The sequence below is a fragment of the Rhinolophus sinicus genome, chromosome 5, assembly GCF_057876585.1.
Source record: "Rhinolophus sinicus isolate RSI-liver-muscle chromosome 5, RSI-T2T, whole genome shotgun sequence".
In the NCBI taxonomy this organism is placed as follows: Eukaryota; Metazoa; Chordata; class Mammalia; order Chiroptera; family Rhinolophidae; genus Rhinolophus; species Rhinolophus sinicus.
The window spans coordinates 75,429,113-75,448,203 of NC_142505.1; the positions used below are offsets into that span (position 1 = coordinate 75,429,113).

At 35.5% G+C, this 19,091-nt stretch overlaps 1 protein-coding gene across 2 annotated transcripts in view; it reads right to left on the reverse strand.

Annotated features, from left to right (window-relative positions):
- FNIP1 (folliculin interacting protein 1) overlaps positions 1 to 19,091 on the reverse strand; it is a 114,577-nt gene that overhangs the window by 60,671 nt on the left and 34,815 nt on the right. For both annotated transcript variants that reach the window (XM_019756042.3, XM_019756043.3), the window contains exon 2: positions 11,064 to 11,190. In XM_019756042.3, coding sequence (XP_019611601.1) covers positions 11,064 to 11,190 — 127 coding nt within the window. The remainder of the gene's footprint in view (positions 1 to 11,063; positions 11,191 to 19,091) is intronic.

Consider the following 19,091-nt stretch of genomic DNA (forward strand, 5'->3'; position numbering starts at 1 on the left):
CAACATTATTAAATTACGGAGATTTTTCTATATTACTATGGTCTACACAATATTCATTACTAGTGACAATAATATATTACAGCAGTTTTCAAATTATTTGGTAGCAAAACCCCTTTTATGCTCTTAAAAATTACTGAGGACCCCAAAAACCCTTTGTTTATGTGAGTTTTATCTATCAATATTTTCCTGTATTAGAAATTAAAACCAAGAAATTTAAAAATACTTATTAATTCATTTAAACATAACAATATACCCACTACAAGTAAACATAAGTAACATATTTTTACGGAAAAAAACTTGGGAGAGATGTAGGGGTGGAAGGAAAAATGCAAATGACTTTTATATTTTACTATATGTACATACATATAAATTTAATCTTTTCAAATGAGAAGGTATTAAACAGTTAAATTTTTAATAAGAGTTAATCAGGATCAGAAGGTTGTGCAGTCTAGTATGGAAGAACATATTTCTAGTTCTTTTTCTTTATTCCTCTTGTTCTCCGCCTCCTCCCCAAGAGGTTCTAGAGCTCACTGCTCACAGCTACCAAAGTTGCAATGCAACCAAGTCTGTGATATCCCCAGAAGTGCTTTATCACAGTTACCAGTATGTCCACTCTTCCATGAAACAGGCCTCAAGTAGGTTTTCAGAAGAAGAAATCTGATGGAAACCACAATTTTGGGGATACTAATTGTTTTACAGTTGCCCCCATCACCAAAGTCGCTGTGAAAGAGAGCACCTGGTAATTCCAAATCCCCTCTAACTAAAAATGTAAAGAGAGAGCATGGTATAGGAAAAAGAACAAGGGCTTAAAAACTAAATAGACTGAATGTAAATCCTGGCTCCTTGGGCAAGTTACTTGACTTCTCTAACCCTTATCTGTTTAATGGGAAGAAAAACCCTACCTACAGTGTTTCCCCGAAAATAAGATCTAGCTGGACAATCAGCTTTAGTGCATCTTTTGGAGCAAAAATTAATATAAGACCTGGTCTTCTTTTACTATAATATAAGACTAGGTCTTATATTAAGTTTTGCTCCAAAAGATGCATTAGAGCTGACTGTCGGGCTAGGTCTTACTTTTGGGGAAACATGGTAATGGGTAGGTTGTATGGAACACTTAAGGGGTGTGTGTGTGTCTCATTATATACCTACATATAAATAAATATATAAAATGCTCAATACAGTGTCTAGAACTAACATCCTTACTGATTGGCAGCTATAAATAGTGTTAGAAAAATGTTAAAGTAGGGGGCTAACATAATTGAATGCCTATTTGGGAGTCAGGAACTTTACTAGATATTTCCATTTATATTATTTCACTTAAACACTCACTGAAAATATTGGTATTTTCAGTGTTGATGTTCTTGGCCACATCTTAATAACTTTACTACTTACTGGTCACCAACAAAACGTGAGGCCTTTAAAGTATATTTTCTATTAATACTCGGTATGGTAGATATTAAACCCAATTTTACTGATGAGAAACCTGAAGCCCAGAGAAGTTTTCTTCACCAAGGTTACAACAGCTAGTAAGTATGTTCTAGAACATACTTCGAGTCAAAATCCCACTGGCCTGATGTATTCACTACTGCAACCACTATTTTCTCTGTTAACGAAAGTATCTGAGTACTGTATGTACCAAGCACTAGGGGACAGAAGTGAATAGAACAGACACAGTTCTTTTCCTCATGGAACTAACAATCTAACAGGGGAAAGAGTCATTTAACAAATAACTAGACAAATACATATAACGAAATATATAATGTCAGACAAGTTCATGAACTCATCCTAGAACAGGTGCTACGTACCTCATTGCTGAGTATCACTACGGTCACCTTCGAAGTACTCCCCTTTGGAAGCTATGCACCAATGCCAGCGCCTAGTGTACCCTTCAAAGCAATTTTGAAGCTCTTTTTCTGGAATGGCCATCAGAGCTGTCATCGTATCACCCTTGATGTGTTGAATGTCATCAAAATGCATTCCTTTCAGTATTTCCTTTATCTTTAAGTAAAGAATCATTGGGGGCCAGGTCAGGTGAGGAGGGAGGGTGTTCCAATACACTTATTTGTTTACTGTTTAAAACTCCCTCACAGACAGTGCTGTGTGAGCTGGTGCATTGTCGTGATGCAAGAGCCATGAATTGTTGGCGAAAAGTTGAGGTCGTCTAACTTTTTCACACAGCCTTTTCAGCACCTCCAAATAGTAAACCTGGTTAACTGTCCAGTTGGTACAAATTCATAGTGAATAATCCCTCTAATATCAAAAAAGGTTAGCAACATCGTAGTAACCAGTTCACGAACTTAATTGTCGGAGCTCATATATTTCAAATATGATTAAGGATAGCCACTCAGCTAATTCATAGGCACTTACTATCTGGTCAGGTACTGTTCTGTATATATTGTACTCTTTTATTCCTAACAACAACTGTATGAGGTAGGTATTATTCCCATTTTACAGATGAGAGGTTAAGAAACAACAATGTTTAAGTGAATTGCCCAAGAGAGGACTTAATTTAGTCTAGGCAGATCAAGGAGGTGACATTTAAGCTTGGATTACAAAAAAAGCACAGGAGTTGAGGTGAAAGAGGGAGAGGGAGAAAGACATTCCAGGCCGAAGAAACGATGCATGTCCAATCTCTGAAACAAGAAGCAATATACTAGAGGGAGGAAAGAAATATATAAGGTCTGACAATTATGTTCACAAACTTACCACCGTGTGCTTACATTGGCAGCAATGCACAAACAGCTCGGTAAGGCTGTGTTCGTATTACACGTGGGGGTGTCTTGCTGAGTGGCATTCATTATTGTTGTGTGTTTTTGTGTGCAGTCACGAGAATGAACTTGAATTAGAGCAACGAACAAACTTGGCAAGAGTGGAAGAGAAATGAGGGACATGTTAGTCCACGTTTATGGGGATAATGCCATGAAGAAAATGGCAGTATACAAACGGATTAAACGTTTTTCTGAGGGGAGAGAATGTGTCACTGATGAAGAGTGATCAGGGCGGCCAGTAACGAGCAACACTGACAAAAATATTGCAAAAATTCGTCGAATTGTGTGTCAAAATCATCAGCTAACTGTGAGAAGCATAAGACCAAGTAAACATCGATAGAGAAACAGTTAGGAAAATCTTAACTGAAAATCGTGGCATGAGACAGGCGTGTGCAAAAATGGTCCCAAAGGAGCTGTTCCATCATGACAATGCACCAGCTCACACAGCACTGTCTGTGAGGGAGTTTTTAGCCAGTAAACAAATAACTGTATTGGAACACCCTCCCTACTCACCTGACCTGGCCCCCAATGACTTCTTTCTTTACCCGAAGATAAAGGAAATATTGAAAAAAAGATATTTTGATGACATTCAGGACATCAAGGGTAATACGACGAGAGCTCTGATGGCCATTCCAGAAAGAGTTCCAAAATTTCTTTGAAGGGTGAACTAGGTGCTGGTCAGTGCATAGCTTCCCAAGGGGAGTACTTCGAAGGTGACCATAGTGATATTCAGCAAAGACGTATGCAGCATTTTTTCTAGGAGTTCGCGAACTTAACTGTCATACCTCATATAAGCATAATAATACTTTTCATTCTCTCTTACAGGAAAGGTAAGTAATTCAGTTCTGCCCTTACTTTATTTTCCATTAATGTCCTGGAGAAACTGTCCATCTATTTTTACAAATCTTCCTCATTCTTTTTTTTTAAAGTACAGTTGCATAATACTCTAGTGTGTAAATACACTGTTCCTTATTTAACCAGTCACTTGTTAATGACATTGCAGGTGGAACAACTGGGTCAAAACATAAATATATATAAGTTTAAAAGGTATTGCCAATTACCCTCCATGGAAATTTACATTTCGCTCACTTTAACAGTAAAGTCTTGCTTGTCATTCTAAGTTTGGGTTATTGCCACTCTAAAAGAACTAAAATCACAGGAGAGTTTTAATTTTCATTTCCTTTATTATGAATGAGAGTAACAATCTTTTTAAATATGTAATGGTCATTTATATGTGTACTCTCTGCTCTTGTCCTTCACCCAATTTTCTACTAAGTGGTTTTCCTGTCTTGATTTCTAGGAACTAGAAAGATGTGTCACTTAGTTTTAGGTTGTAAATTGTTTTCCCAGGGTATAATTTGCCTTTGAACTTGCCTTATGGTGGTATTTTCTTTTTTGTTTATTTTTGCTTTATTTTGTTTACCACCCAATTTTTTTTTTAATTTGGTTGTCAAATTTATCAGTCTTTTACTTTATGGCCTCTGGGTTTTAATTTGTAGCTAGAACTTCTCAACTACACAGATATATGTGTGTGTATGTATGTATATACATATATATATATATATATGAAGTCACTCTTACTTTTTATGTAATGGTATAGTTTTATTTTTTACATTTAAATGTTTGACACTTGAGCTATGAATCCAAATTTGTATTTCTTCTAAAAAGCCATCTAATTGTCTCGATACACCATTTATTAATCTTTACCTTATTGATTTAAAATGACGCCTTTATCAAATACTAAATTCCTGCATGTACTTGGATCTATTTCTGATCCTGTATTTCGGTCTATTGGTCTGTCTATTTTTGTGACAATAACATACTGTTTTAATGATGGAGACTTTACTGTATATTTTCAAATTTGGTAAGGCTAGGTCATCCCTACTGCCCTTCTTTTTTTTTTTCCAAACATTATTGCAAATTTCTTTTCATTTGAACTTTAGCATATGCTATCTGGTTCCAGACACTACACCCCACCAAATAAATAAATGCAGTTGGCATTTTTGAGATACCGGTAGCAACATTTTACAAAATAATTTAAAAAGAATGTAAAATTTTATGACAAGTATTATCCAAGAATATATTTTGCCTTTCCATTTGCTCAAGTAAGATCTTATGTACTTCAGGAGACTTTTAAAAGTTCTAAACATATAGGTTATGTTAAGTTTCTGCACATGTACTTTTAAAAACTGTTATTTTAAATGGAGTCTTGGCTTCCTTTATATCTTCTAACTGGAAGCTATTTGTATATGTTGAGCTTATTGATTTGTGTATATTAACTTTTATACAGCTCCAATTACCTAATCAAATCTTATGTTCCAAATCTCATATCAGAATTAAGCCTCAACTATTAATATTTGTACAATACTTCAGAGTGAACAAACCCTCACACACTGTAAGTTGCATTCACCTTTCCAAAGTTATGTGATTTTTCTGATGTATAACTTCACTGGGAACTCATGAAATAGCATTGCGTTATCATTAAAACATAAACAACGTCTAGAATAATGATAGTATCATGTGATCAAACCACACTGGATCCATTTGGCTACATCAATGTTCAAAGAAACCACATCTCAATAATTTTTACATTTCAGCTGTAAGATAATAAGGTCTGAGGATCGAATGTAAAAAAATAATAATTTTTTACAAACAAGTTAAGTTCTTTTATTAAAATCATTGCATGTATTCAATTTAATCAGGTTTTAAAGTTCAACAGTCATTTTTCATAGAATATAACAGAGTTACAAAATATATGTTCTGAGAAAGCTATACATTAATAAATTTTATTTCATTATTATGAGACAATATTTAGGTATGCAAAGTAATTTCTAAAATAAAGCATTTATGTAATTCACTAATCATAGAATTTAAAATGTAATAAAGTATACAGCTCCCTCATTTCCTCCTAAACTCATTAAATGTACTCTAGATACACAGTATTTGCTTTGTGTGGAAATACAGAAATGTTCTGCTTATTGTACAAGGTGATGTCATGTTCTTCACACAGAATTCCTTGGTTCGACTGAATCCAGAAATGAATCAGTATTCCATTGTGAAACACTGCCTTCCCTCCCATCCCACTCAATAAAGTAAATTATGATCATCTATCATCTTTACAAAGAAAATTGCCATGTGTCTTATTTAAAGGGACCTCAATAAGTATTTTTACAATGGCTACATCTTAATGCTGATGTAGCTTCAAAGTAAATAAATTTCATTAATCTGATTTTGATCCAACTAATTACACTCGAACTTATTTAGTAAGCCCAAGTATTAGTATCTTTTACTTTTACTTGACAGCTTTCAAATGAAATGTTTTTCAAATATAATCCTAAAATTCAGAATCAGGCTGGTATTAAATTGCCTAAGAAACTTATAGATATTTCCAAATTAGAAAATGCTAATTTCTTTTTGGTAAAGGGAGCAGAGTAAAGCAATTTGGTAGAACTCACATTCTAAAGCTTGGCTCTCCATTTATAATTCATGGTATTATTTTCTCAATGTTAAGACAGAAATTTTCCTCAATAAATCTTTTGGTAAATTATATGGCTAAATTAGTATTTATAATCCTTATTCTCTCATGTAGATTGTTTTAAACTAAGAAAAAGAAAGGGCATGAGAAGTGACTTCAACATTTGTCATATCTAAATTGAATGCTGCTGTGCAAAGACAAGGCTGAATGATTTACCTTCAGTCAGCAAACTGCTAACGCCTAAACTATCTCAACATTATGTAGGGATCCAAAATTTTGTGTAAGTTTAAAATTATCATTTATTTCACACAGTCCTTTTTTGCCTTTACAGAATCCACATGATTTCATGTTCCAATCGGACAGGTACAGAAAAGTGAATGAAAAAAAAATCATGTCAAGATCAAACAGCTTGCAATTGAGGGAAACAATGGGCATTTTGTGGTGTTCTGTATGTAGTGTTTAAAAGGAACATATGAAATCTTCATGAAAGTATTTTCAGTATTTTGACAATAAACTTCGTAACTGTAATTACAATTGATCAAAATATGTCTTGAATACTTAATACATGGGAGACAGTGTGCAGTTTAGGAAACAAAGGTGAATAACAGAGAACTGTTTTACCTTTTTTTTTCCTAGTCTAATAGCAAATATACATATAACTATAGCTATAATATAGAAGTCTATGAGACTATTTGCAAAGGATTATGAGAATTCTAATGGAAGAGAAAAGGAATATACCTAGAGGAATCAAAAAGGATTCATAAAGTTCTGATAAAATGAACCTTGAAAGAGGATAAATCTTCATTTAGGGAGATGGCATGTAGGGAGGACGGACATATACAAGTGAGACTGGAGGTATTCAAAACTGTGATTTCCAGTCACTGATGAGTCTTGAGAAAAGTTTAAAAAAGAAGAAGTAGACTTACAGGAAAATTTCAGAGAGTTGAGGAATGAGTGGTTGGTATGAGATTAGAGCCAGTAGACAGATTACTATTGAGACACAGAGAGACAGAGGCGACGAAGAGAAACACAGGAGAATAAGAGGTACGTAGAAAGAAGAATCTGAGAAGTGAAACTGAGGAGAGCCTGTCAGAGTGAGACACCAACAGACACTGAGAGGAAGACTGAGAGGAACACAAACAGAAGAACACATACCTGAAGGAGAAAGTAGAAGGATCATTATTTTGTTGGTGTTCAGAGGAAGAGTCTTTCTGAATGTTTGCAGGCAAAGAAAAAAGCTAATTGAGAGGAAAGGAAGACAGCAGCAGAAAAGAAGGCCAGTGAGACAAACGAAGCACCATCCTACAGAAGGTGAGCAAAAAGGGTTCAAGAAACAGCATGAGGCCAGACTAACAAGGCTGTTTAAGATAAAAAGGAAGAACGCTGAAGAAACACACAATGAACAGCATTAAGATAACTAGTAAGGGAGAGGTAATATGCTGCAATTCATTGGAACACTACCAAGTACAAAGAAAAACCTCAATAAACATTTGCTAAAAAAATAATCAAAAGAGTACTGATTAATCAATTTATGTCAACTTATCAGCCTCAGCCTAATTCTGATGAGCTATCAGCAGTATAAATAAAAAGAAGACATGCTTAGCACTTCTGAATTACCTTAGATTTCAACTGTCCGCTTGACCATCTACGATTCTATGACTCTTTGGCATCTCACCACTCAGCTATTCAAACCAAAATGCTAGGTTCACCAAAACACTTTCTTCTCCCTCATCACCCACATCTAACCGTTCTCCACATAGCAGCCCCAAGTGATTTTTTCCACTATATTTTTAAAATTGAGATGTAATTGACAACATTAGTTTCAGGTGTACAACATAATGATTCATTATTTGTATATATTGGGAAACGATCTCCACAATAAGTGCAGTTAACATTCACCACTATGTATAATTACAAAATTTTTTTCTGATGAGAACTTTTAAGATCTACTCTTTTAGCAACTTTCAAATACGTAATAAGTAATTATCCATGATTTATTTCATAACTGGAAGTTTGTACCTTTTGACCCACTTCACCCATTTCGCCAACCTTCCACCCTCACCTCTGGCAGTAACTACCTGTCTGTTCTTTGTTATCTATGGATTCAGTTCTTTTTAAATTCCACATATAAGTGAGACCATACATACACATTTGTCTTTCTCACTTATTTCATTTATCATAATGCCCTCCAGGTCCATCTATGCTGTTGTAAATAGCAAGATTTCATTCTATTTTACGACTGAATAATATTCCATCGTATATATGTACCACTTCTTTATCTAATCATCTATCGATAGACACTTAGGCTGTTTCCATGTCTTGGCTGTTGTAAATAATGCTGCAATGAACATAGGGTTCATATACCTTTTAAAGTTAGTGTTTTTACTTTCTTTGGATAAATATCCCAAAGTGAAAATGCTGGATCATATGGTAGTTCTATTTTTTTAATTTTCTGAGGAACCTCCATAGTGATTTCAATAGTGGCTGCATCAATTTACATTCCCACAAACTGTACACAAGGGTTTTCTTTTCTTCACATCCTCACCAACACTTGTCTTTTTGCTAATAGCCATTCTAAAAGTATGAAGTGATTTCTCATTGTGGTTTTGATTTGCATTTCCTTGATGATCAGTGATATTGAGCGTCTTTTCCCATGTAACCTTTGGCCATCTATATGTCTTCTTTGGAAACATGTCTATTCAGATCCTCTGCCCATTTTTTAAATTGGATTGTTTGGGGGTTTTGCTATTGAGTTGTATGAGGTCTTTATGTATTTTGGATATTAACCTCTTGTCAGATATAAAACTTGCAAATATTTTCTCCCAACCGGTAGGGTTCCTTTTCATTTTGTTGATGGTTTCCTTTGCTGTGCAGAAGCTTTGTGTTTTGATGTAGTTCCACTTGTTGGTTTTTGCTTTTGTTGCCTTTACTTTTGGTATCAAATCCAAAAACTCACTGCCAAAACTGATGTCAAAGAACTTGCTGCCTATGTTTTCTTCTAGGAGTTTTATGTTTTCAGGTCTTACATTTAAGTCTTTAATCCACTGTGACTTAGTTTTGCATATGGTGTAAGGTAATCGTCTGATTTCATTCTTTTACATGTGGGCTGTCCAGGTGAACTAATATCATTTATCAAAAAAGACTATCCTTTCCCCATTGCATATTCTTGGTTCCTTTGTCATAAACTAATTGATTGAATCTGTGTGAGTCTATTTCTGGGCTCTGTACCAAAGTGATTTTTGTGAAATGTAAACCAAACCCCTTTAATGGCTGCCCTCTGCATTTAGGATATAATCTAAATTTCTAACCTGGAGACCTATGAGGGCCTAAATACATTGGCTCCTGCTCCATCTCTCTCCAGCTTCTTCTCTAGCTACTTTACATACTAATTACTATCAGACTTGCCTTCTTTTAGTTCCTTCAATTCACCAAGCTCCTAAGTCACTTTGTGCTACATTTTCTGGTCCTACTACCAGGAAACCCACCCCCCATTCCATGCTTTCAGTTTCTGAAGATCTCAGCTTGAATTTCGCTTCCTCAGTGAGACCTCCCTCAATACCCCTATACCCAAAATGATGAATATTGGGTTCCTTCCTGTGGAATCTCATAAGCATTCTGTGTGTTTCGTTCACAATACTTAATTACAATTTGGAATTATTAATCCATGTATTTATTTGTTCAATGTCTACCTCCCCTAAAGGATGACTAATTGCAGGTGCCAAGAGGGTACAGACTGCTAAATCTCCAAGAAGCTAGTAGATACTTAGTTATTTGTACAAATAAACAATACTTTAAGAACATTTTGCAATGCTTACTTCTTATCAGATTGAAAAAAGTGTCCAGATAATGGATACGAAATCTAAACAAAGCACAATCTCCAGAAAATGGAGAACGTGTTAATAATTACAAGGACACAGTAGACTTGGCAATCACAGTAACTCAGACGTGCACATCTGCTATTACCGGCCACTGCAGCAGACGCTGAGCTGAGGATGCAGCTGTAAATAGGACCACAGACTATGGCCAACAGATTCAACTTTTCTAAGAACATAAAATCTCAAACACAAACCCCCGAGACTCAAAAAAATAAATATTTGTTTGCTTTAATGGACAATTCTACTGATAAGAAAAAGCTTTCCCAAAGTATTGGGAATAAAATGCTAGTGAAAATTGTCAGTTTAAGGGAGGGGAGAAAACACAATTCCAAGATTGCATTTCCAGATTACAGGTCCACAGGACTGAATCTTTATGCCACAAAGTGTAATGGCAGTATCAACAGCAGGGATAACCGCAATCACCTAGGTTTTCTTGGATGACCAAGTGAATGTCCATGTACTAATGTTAAAGTAGTCATAAAATATTTCAAAATATGACATTGAAAAGTAACAAAATAGATGCTCTTGCTACCACTGTAGAGTAGGGGAAACATGATAGATTAAGGGCTGCAGATTTAACTTACTTTGCACCTTCAGACAAATAATTTCAGACAAGTAATTTCATCTCTTTAGGTCACACTTTCCACAACTGTGCGATGGGAGGTTTGGACCAGATCCTCTAAGGATCCTGATAGCTCTGGTCATATCTCTCAATACAATTACGTAAGGAAATAAAAGTCAAACTAAAATGTTCTCTAGTACTAGACTAATGACAAATAAGGCAACTGTTTTTTCCTTTAAAAATTCTCAAAATCTGGGCTCTGAATTATAAAAGCATGGCAAAGACATTTTATACTGACAAAAGTAAAATAATTGAAATTTTACTCACTTTCTTGAATTAAATATCTGACATTAAATTTCAACCCAATAAATAATGATGCTCACCGATACTGATATGTCCTCGTTTTTCCTCTTAACACTGGAGTCAAATAAGACATTTCTCCCTCGTCTTTCACAGTCTTGATACACAATCAGTCGAATCTGGCTTGGATCAAACTCTGGCAAAGGCCAACTTTAAAGAAAAATAAAGATCTATTAGAGTTATTTTAATAAATATTCCACATAAATTCCTAGAAATAAAATCTGTATAACAAAACCGAAAGTTTTATTATTGCTAAAAAATATAGAGATCTTTTTATAAAACACAACTATTTAAAGCTGAAAACATACAGCTATGACATTTTAGATTAAAAAATAAAAGTTGTGGCAAGTATCACTCAGTGTACATAAAATATAGTCATCCCATATTAGTCTAAAAATAGCTAACTTAAAAATTAAATAAATTTAATATTGGGAAAATACATATTGATTTCATGTCATGGACCCAGATGGCATAAGGTTAAGCCACATTTTTAAATAGCTTTGTTACTGTTTCTTTAATATGGATATGTAAAAACAGAAAGTTTTCAGTTTAAATTTCAGTTTAAATAAGTAGCTAAGTACTTATAAAACAATAACAAGTAAAAAAATGTTGACTCATAAATAGGGTGGAAATGCTAACATATAGCTGGTGTGAATAAACATTGGCACTGTCTCTTTAGAGACTGGCCTTTTAAATTATATACTACATAGACAAAATCTAGTAAAATTGAAGTTGACTCCAGCAATTCCATTCTAGAAAAGTTTACCACTATACGGTAAATGTTTATAGCAGCACTTTTCATAACAGTTGAAACTCGGAACAATTTAAACGCTCATCAATAGTCGAATGAGTAAATACATTATAGTATATTCAGACTACGAAATACTACACAACAAACACAGTAAACAAACATCAGCTATAGAAAAAAACATGGATGGACTCTAAGCAAAAGAAATCAGACAATGACACACACACACACACACACACACACACACACACAAAGAAATAGTTCTGTATTTTTCCATTTATACAAAGGTTTAAATCAGGTAAAGTTTTATCTAGAGATGCATAGTTAGTTTTTAAAACTATAAGGAAAACGAAGTGGTGGTTTCAAAGTTAGGGGAGTGGTTATCCCTGGGAGTGAGGTGGTTGTGGGGTGGGAGCATGACCAGGAAGGGAGCACTACTATGTTCTATATTTTGACTGGATAGCACTTAATGGATATTTACTTTACAGTACAAAAAAAAAAAAAAAAAGCTACCACATTTGTTTTATGTACTTTTATTATGCATTTATTTCATAATTTAAAAGGTTGATGGAGTGAGACAGGGAGGAAAGGGAAAGAGAAATCAGTAAGCCCTGGGGTGTAGATAATGGGCTGGAGAACTGAACACAATACAACTGATGGGACAGTTGCTAAGAAACAGCTATGTGCCTCCCATGTGCCAAACGTTGGTTGGGGCGAGGTAATAAAGAACCTGCTCTGGAAGCAAGAGATGCAGTGGCCAAGTAAAGAAATAAATGAACATGATAATTTTAGGTAAATGACAAATGAAATAAACCAAAACAGGGAATCAAGAGACTGTGACAGAGGAGGTGGTAAGAGGCCAGTATGGGAGTAGGGGAGGTATATGCATTTTTTAAGTGCCTATGAGGACAGAATTCTGGAAAAAATGAGAAGTTGGGTTTTCCTGGATGTGAGGTCCTCCAAGAGACCTTGAATTAGCAGTGACCCCCATTTCATTCATGCAAACCCCTTTGGTCTCCAAGACACCAAAAAAAATAACATCCAAATTCCTTTGCTTAGATGTGAAGATGTCCACAATGGGCCCTGCCCGGCCTTTCCCGACGCCTCGGTGTTACCCATGCCACCATCATGCTGACCTCGGAGGCACAGGACATACCAGCCCACTTCAGAGTTCCTACCTCGGTACAGCCACTTCTTCTTCCTGAAATATCCCCAACCACATTGGCAAATGCCTATTCATTCTTAAAGATCTAGCTCAAATGTCACTTCCTCGGAAGCCTTTACTACCTAATTCCTCCAGTAGACTTAGGGCTGACTTCTGAGATTACACTTACTTTAGATTATAACGCTAATAGTATTTTCCACATTGTACTGGAAGTTATCTGTTTACATGCCTCTTTCTTCCACTAGACAGAAACCTCCCTGAGGGATTCATCTCTGAATCCCTAATCCCAAGCACATTAAATGAGTAAAACTACATACCCTTAAATAAAGGTAACACTACAGACACTAAGTATTTTATGAGTACATAAACTGAACTATAATATTCCACAATATGAAAAAATAAAACAAGCTTTCTTTAAAAAGTTAAAGACATATCTATCAACTGATGAATGAATAAGCAAAACGTGGTATATATCCATACAATGGAATATTATTTAGCTATTTAAAGGATACAGGCTCCAACATGGATGAACCTTGAAAACATTATGCCTAAGTAAAGAAGCCAGTCACAAAAAGCTACATACTGTGTGATCCCATTAATATGACCTGTCCAGAATAGCCAAATCCATTGTGATGCAGAGTATATTAGTGGTTGTCCAGGAAGGGTGGGGGTGGGGGAGAAAGGAGATGAACAGCAATTCGTAGTTTCTTTTCTTTATAGGGTGACGAAATGTTCTGGAATGAGAAAGTGATGATGGTTGCACAACTCTGTGACTATACTAAAAAAACCCATTGAATTGTACACACTTTAAAAGGATGAATTTTATAGTATGTGAAATATATCTCAACAATAATAAAAAAAGTTAGAATGCTTTTCTCCTGAACTTAGTTAAGCATTTACAAAGTATACTTGTTAATTCAAAATAAGACTGTGTAAAATCTAAAATTATAAAGCTTTTAGAAAGAAACATAGAAGAATATCTATGCAACCTTAGGGTATACAAAGATTTCTTAAGACACAAAAATTACTAAGCATAAAAGAAAAAATTGAAAAATTGGACTTTATCAAAATTTAAAGCCTACACATCAACAGTGTTTTGTTTTTTTGTTTTTGGTTTTAAGAGGCCAGCCAAAAACTGGAAGAATATTTGCAATGTATATAACTAACCCACTGAATTGTACACAGCCTTGTAAACAGCCTACAAAGAACTACAAAGCAGTAAGATAAACAATCCAGTTTTTAAATGGGCAAAAGACTTGGGCATTTCACATAAGGAGATACGTGAGTGATGAATGAACAAAGCACATGGAAAAGATGCTAATAGTATTAATCATCAGGAAAATGCAAATTATAACCCCTCTACAACCATAAAACGGCTAAAATTAAAAAGACCAATAATACCAGTTGTTGGTAAGAATATAAAGCACTTGGAATTCTCATACACTGTTGGTAGGAGTATAAAACAGTACACAGTTTGGGAAAATTATTTGGTAGCTATGAGCCAGCACTTTTTCTCTTAGGTACATATCCAATAGAAATGAAAATACATGTCCACAAAGACTTTCACAGAAATGTTCTTTGCAGCTTTATTCATAATAGCAAAAAACTGGGAACACCTCAAAAGACCACCAATGGGAGGATGGATAAACGAACTATGATATACTCTTTCACTGAAATACTACACAGAAATAACAAGCAATGAACTACTGATCACACAGAAACAAAGATGAACTCAAACACCGTTGAGTGAAAAACTCCGGACAAAAAAGAATACATATTGGTAATTCCATTTACATGAGAAATCAAAACAGTGGTTGGCCAGGGGTGGGGTGTGAGGTGAATGGTTTAGAAAGATACATGAAGGAACTTTCTGGAGTGATTGAAATGTTCTACATCTTTACTGGGGTTGTAGTTAAACAGGTGTATACAGTTTTCAAAATTAATCAAATTATACACTTAAAAATGTCTGCATTTTACGTAAATTGTACCTCAATTTTTAAAAAGGACAGGATTGTAGGAAGAAAAAATAACACTACATATAACTAAACTATGTATTTACATTATAGACATCTCATTAAAACAGAGATTAATTAAACATTTACCATTCTCAAAGCACAATGCCAGGTGCTGGGAGTATATCTGTTGACACATTCTTTATCCACGTATTCATTCACTGATTAAAAGCATTTAAGCATGAAAAGAAAAATATGACTATACCATGAGAAGACTTCTATCTATAGAACCAGCTACTATTCCAAATGCATTATGTAGGTTAATTCATTTAATCTTCATAACATTAATTCATTTGATCTTCTCAACAACTCTATTCCTATTTACAGGTGAGAAAACTAAGGCATAGAGAGATTAAGTAATGGGTCCAAAATAAAATAACTATCTAGCAAATGGCAAAGCTGGGTTTAGATTCCAGAAGGTGTATCTTTGGAGACCATGATTTTAAACATTATTCTATGTTTCTGATTAAGGAGGAAGTGTTATTTAAAACTTATCAGCTTCATGAGGGGAAGAAGGGCACTGTGTTCCCTGAAAGAAGAAAACAGCATGTGCTATAATTCTTAGTGACTCCAGCTCAGGACTGTGCAGCTACAAACACAGCTACAAAGGCAGGCTGAGGCCAGGTCATCCGTCACTCAGACCCATTTCACACAAACACATAAGAACCTCATCGCTCAAGAAATGAGTAAGCTGGGGTGTTTAACAATAGACGACAAGATCATTTGTGCATTTTAGAAAACCACATTGACAGAAATTTGGAGAACTGACTAGAGAGGGAGGTCTGGAGGTAATAATAATGTTATATAACCTGAATCAAGGAACAGCACTGAAGGCACAAAGAAAGGGACAGAGCTGGGAGACTGGATGTGGGGGATGAGGGAAGATGATGGCTGAGTCTCAGGTTTTGGATTTGATTAAAACAGGTATCATTAATCAAGGTAGAGAACACAGAGGGGAAAGCAAGTTTGAGATAAGGATGTTAGCAGAATGAGTTCAAGAGACCTGTGAGAAAGCTGCAGAAAGATGTCCAACAGAACGGCGAAAAAATGGTCTAGACCTCAGGAGGCGGCTGAGACTAGAGTCCTACACACAGGAGTTAGGGACACCATTGAAATCATTCAGGGAGAGCACAGCAATAGAAAAGAGAAAGGAAAGTGAAGGATCAATAAACTAGAATTTTGGGAAGACACAGCAATATTTTAAGGACAGAGAGAAGAGAAGCAGAGGGAAGAGAAGCTAGGGAAGATCAGTCAAGATAGGCCACCTGAGACAAAGGAGGAAACCCACGGTAAAATGTTGTTTCAAAAGTCAAGGAAGATGAAGATGAAGAAAGGCATGGTGCACAGTACGAAGGCTGCAGAAAGGCCAACATTTATAAAGACTACAAGTATCCGTGGGATTTAGTAATTTGGTGGTCTTTTGTACTCTTGCAAGAACCATTTCAGTGGAGAAGTGGGGTGGACTTGGGGGCAGTCACAAAGCAATAGCAATGGATTGAAGGAAAAGAGCTGAGAAAGTAAGGATAGTAAGTATATGCTATTTGGAAAGGTTTCCCTGTGAAAGGGGAAGATACAGGAATGACATATAATTAACTGACCACCCAAACCTCAAAGTTTTAAAAGTAAAAGGGGGCTCTAAACACACAGGTATAAGTAAACTGAGATTATCTTGGGCAACCAAGATCTATTGTTACCCCAGACCCCAGACAGGCAGAAAAAGAGGTGAGGTTACAAGCGGCTTTTTCTTAAAGGGAAGTTGTGTGTGTGTGTGTGTGTGGCATACGTATGCATATGTACACACATATATAACATATAATATTCTTTTTCTTAAAGGAAAAAGATCTATCTATTTACCTGTCTATCTATAAAAGGAAGAAGGCTCAATCCCTAGAGAAGCTTAGACTTTGGGACATGCCTGAATAAGGTAAGAATAGAGATGGAAATTACACAACCTTATATTTAAATGGAAATCTTGTGTGAAGTTGTTTTGGTCTCACAAAGAAACTCCTACAGTTATTGCTGCTCAAAAACAAAGCTGGTCCAAGTTATCTGGGACGACATCTGTGCTGCTGCAGAGTACGTCCGTGAAACGGACAGGGTTTTTTTAAAGCCTTGATTCCCTTTACCTTTACCTTCTAATGGAAAGAAGTTGTGAATTCTGAAAATTATAGGTATGAAATTAAGTAAATAGATTTGTTACCAAAACGTTGCCTGGCAGATTAATTCTATTTCAATACACTAGGAGAACACTGTATTAAACAACAACAAACAATAACTTCAAAGTGACTCCTTCAATTTTAATAATTTTAAATGGTATAGTCACCTTAAATTTATTTATTTTTCAAATGAAAGAAGTGAAAAAGAAGCAAAAATGGCCCCTAAAATCACTATTCTGGTTAGTGCTGGCGGGTCTCCCCCCTTTCTTTCATTCTCATCTCTAATCTTCCACTGGTGTGCACTTCTGATCAACACTCAAAGGGTCTGGAATAATCCTTTATTTACTGGAACCTAAATCTTCTGATATCTAATCCATCATAATTTCCACTTCATCATGTGGCCTCTTTTTATCAAAATTTAACTGAAGACACAACTAAGCCAAATTATTAACAGTGGTAAGAACACTCATCACCACTCACAAAAATTATCTACATACTATAGCAAAACTTTTCTCAGTATTAAGCTATTATAGTCAGCATATTAATTTAAATATTAGTAAGAAAACTACTCAGTGATGAACCACAAACTATTTTAAGATTTTACACAGATGTTATTTATAGTTTATGTCAGCTTACCTGTTCTGCATGTTTTTTATCTGACACCTTCAAAGAATGCTAATAGAAGATAAACACGCCGGACTAGACACCTTTACACACTGACACTGCACCTCAGAAGACCGCATGAATTCCTATAACAATGTTACTCACTACCAAGTTAGGTCTAAATCATGCATTCTTGATGAGAACAAGGTGTCGTCCAAGGAGGCAAATTTGGGTCTTGGGGCAGGGGGTGGGAGCAGAGAAGGAAGGAAACAAAAAAATTTTTAGATATGATAATAGGTGTGGGCCTCCAAAGGGCCACAATACATAAGTAAATGCACAGTAGTATCAGAATTTCATTGGGGGGAGAGAGGAGAGAGATTAAGGAGGAAAAAATGCCTAAGAAAGGCTCCTTAGGGAGACAATCATATAAAAACATGTTTGAGGAACACCAAGCTAAACACTAGTCTGTATCTCAACACGTTAGCAATTGTCATGCTTAAAGAAAATTCCTACAAAATGCACTTTTTTTTCCCTAGAAAATTCACTTTTATTTGACCAACTCTTCTGCCTCATCAATCATCTTAAAATGGAATTTCATGCACTTGTAGATAAATACCAACTGGTCTTTTCTCTTCCTCTACTTCTACTTCCAACTGATCATTCATACATTTTCTCGTTTACTTAGCATTAAAGGGTCTGGAATAATCTGACTGTACAGTGTATTTATCACACCTGATGATTTTAAGTTTACTCATTCAATAATTATTTGTACAGTGCCTACTATGTACCTGGTACTATATTAGTTGTCCTTTCCTGAGCCTTATCCATCACTGCTGCCTCACTAAAATGAAAACATGCACGAGGAAACAGACTAGCTCTGAGAAACCATTAACATCCAGAGCTCTTGCAAGAAATGGAGAGAGGGGGCAGCCAAATTTTAAAAGCTATGCATATAGAATTAGAGAAAGAGCCCCTAAAACATTTGGAGTTTGGCAAAGGATGAATCACTGAGGAACAGAGAGAAGGATGAGTGAGGAAGGGACAGAGAGAGGGAGGAAGGGACAGAAGGAGAGAGGGGGACTAAATTAAATTAGGCTATAAGAGACAAGCCAAAAATCTTTCCCAAAGTATCACCAACATGCTAAGAACTGGTCACCATCAGAACCCCAAAACATCATAGCCAAAAGGACCATATTCAATTGGAGAAATATTTTCTGTATATGGGGAAAGTGATTCAAGTTTTTAAAACATCTGTAGAAAGATTTTGCCTCAGAGAAATCTGCTGCTAATAGCCAATGTTTCAATACGCCTCCTGCAAGCAAAGTATACAAGCCTTGCAATGTTTTTTTTACTTTACATAACATTTT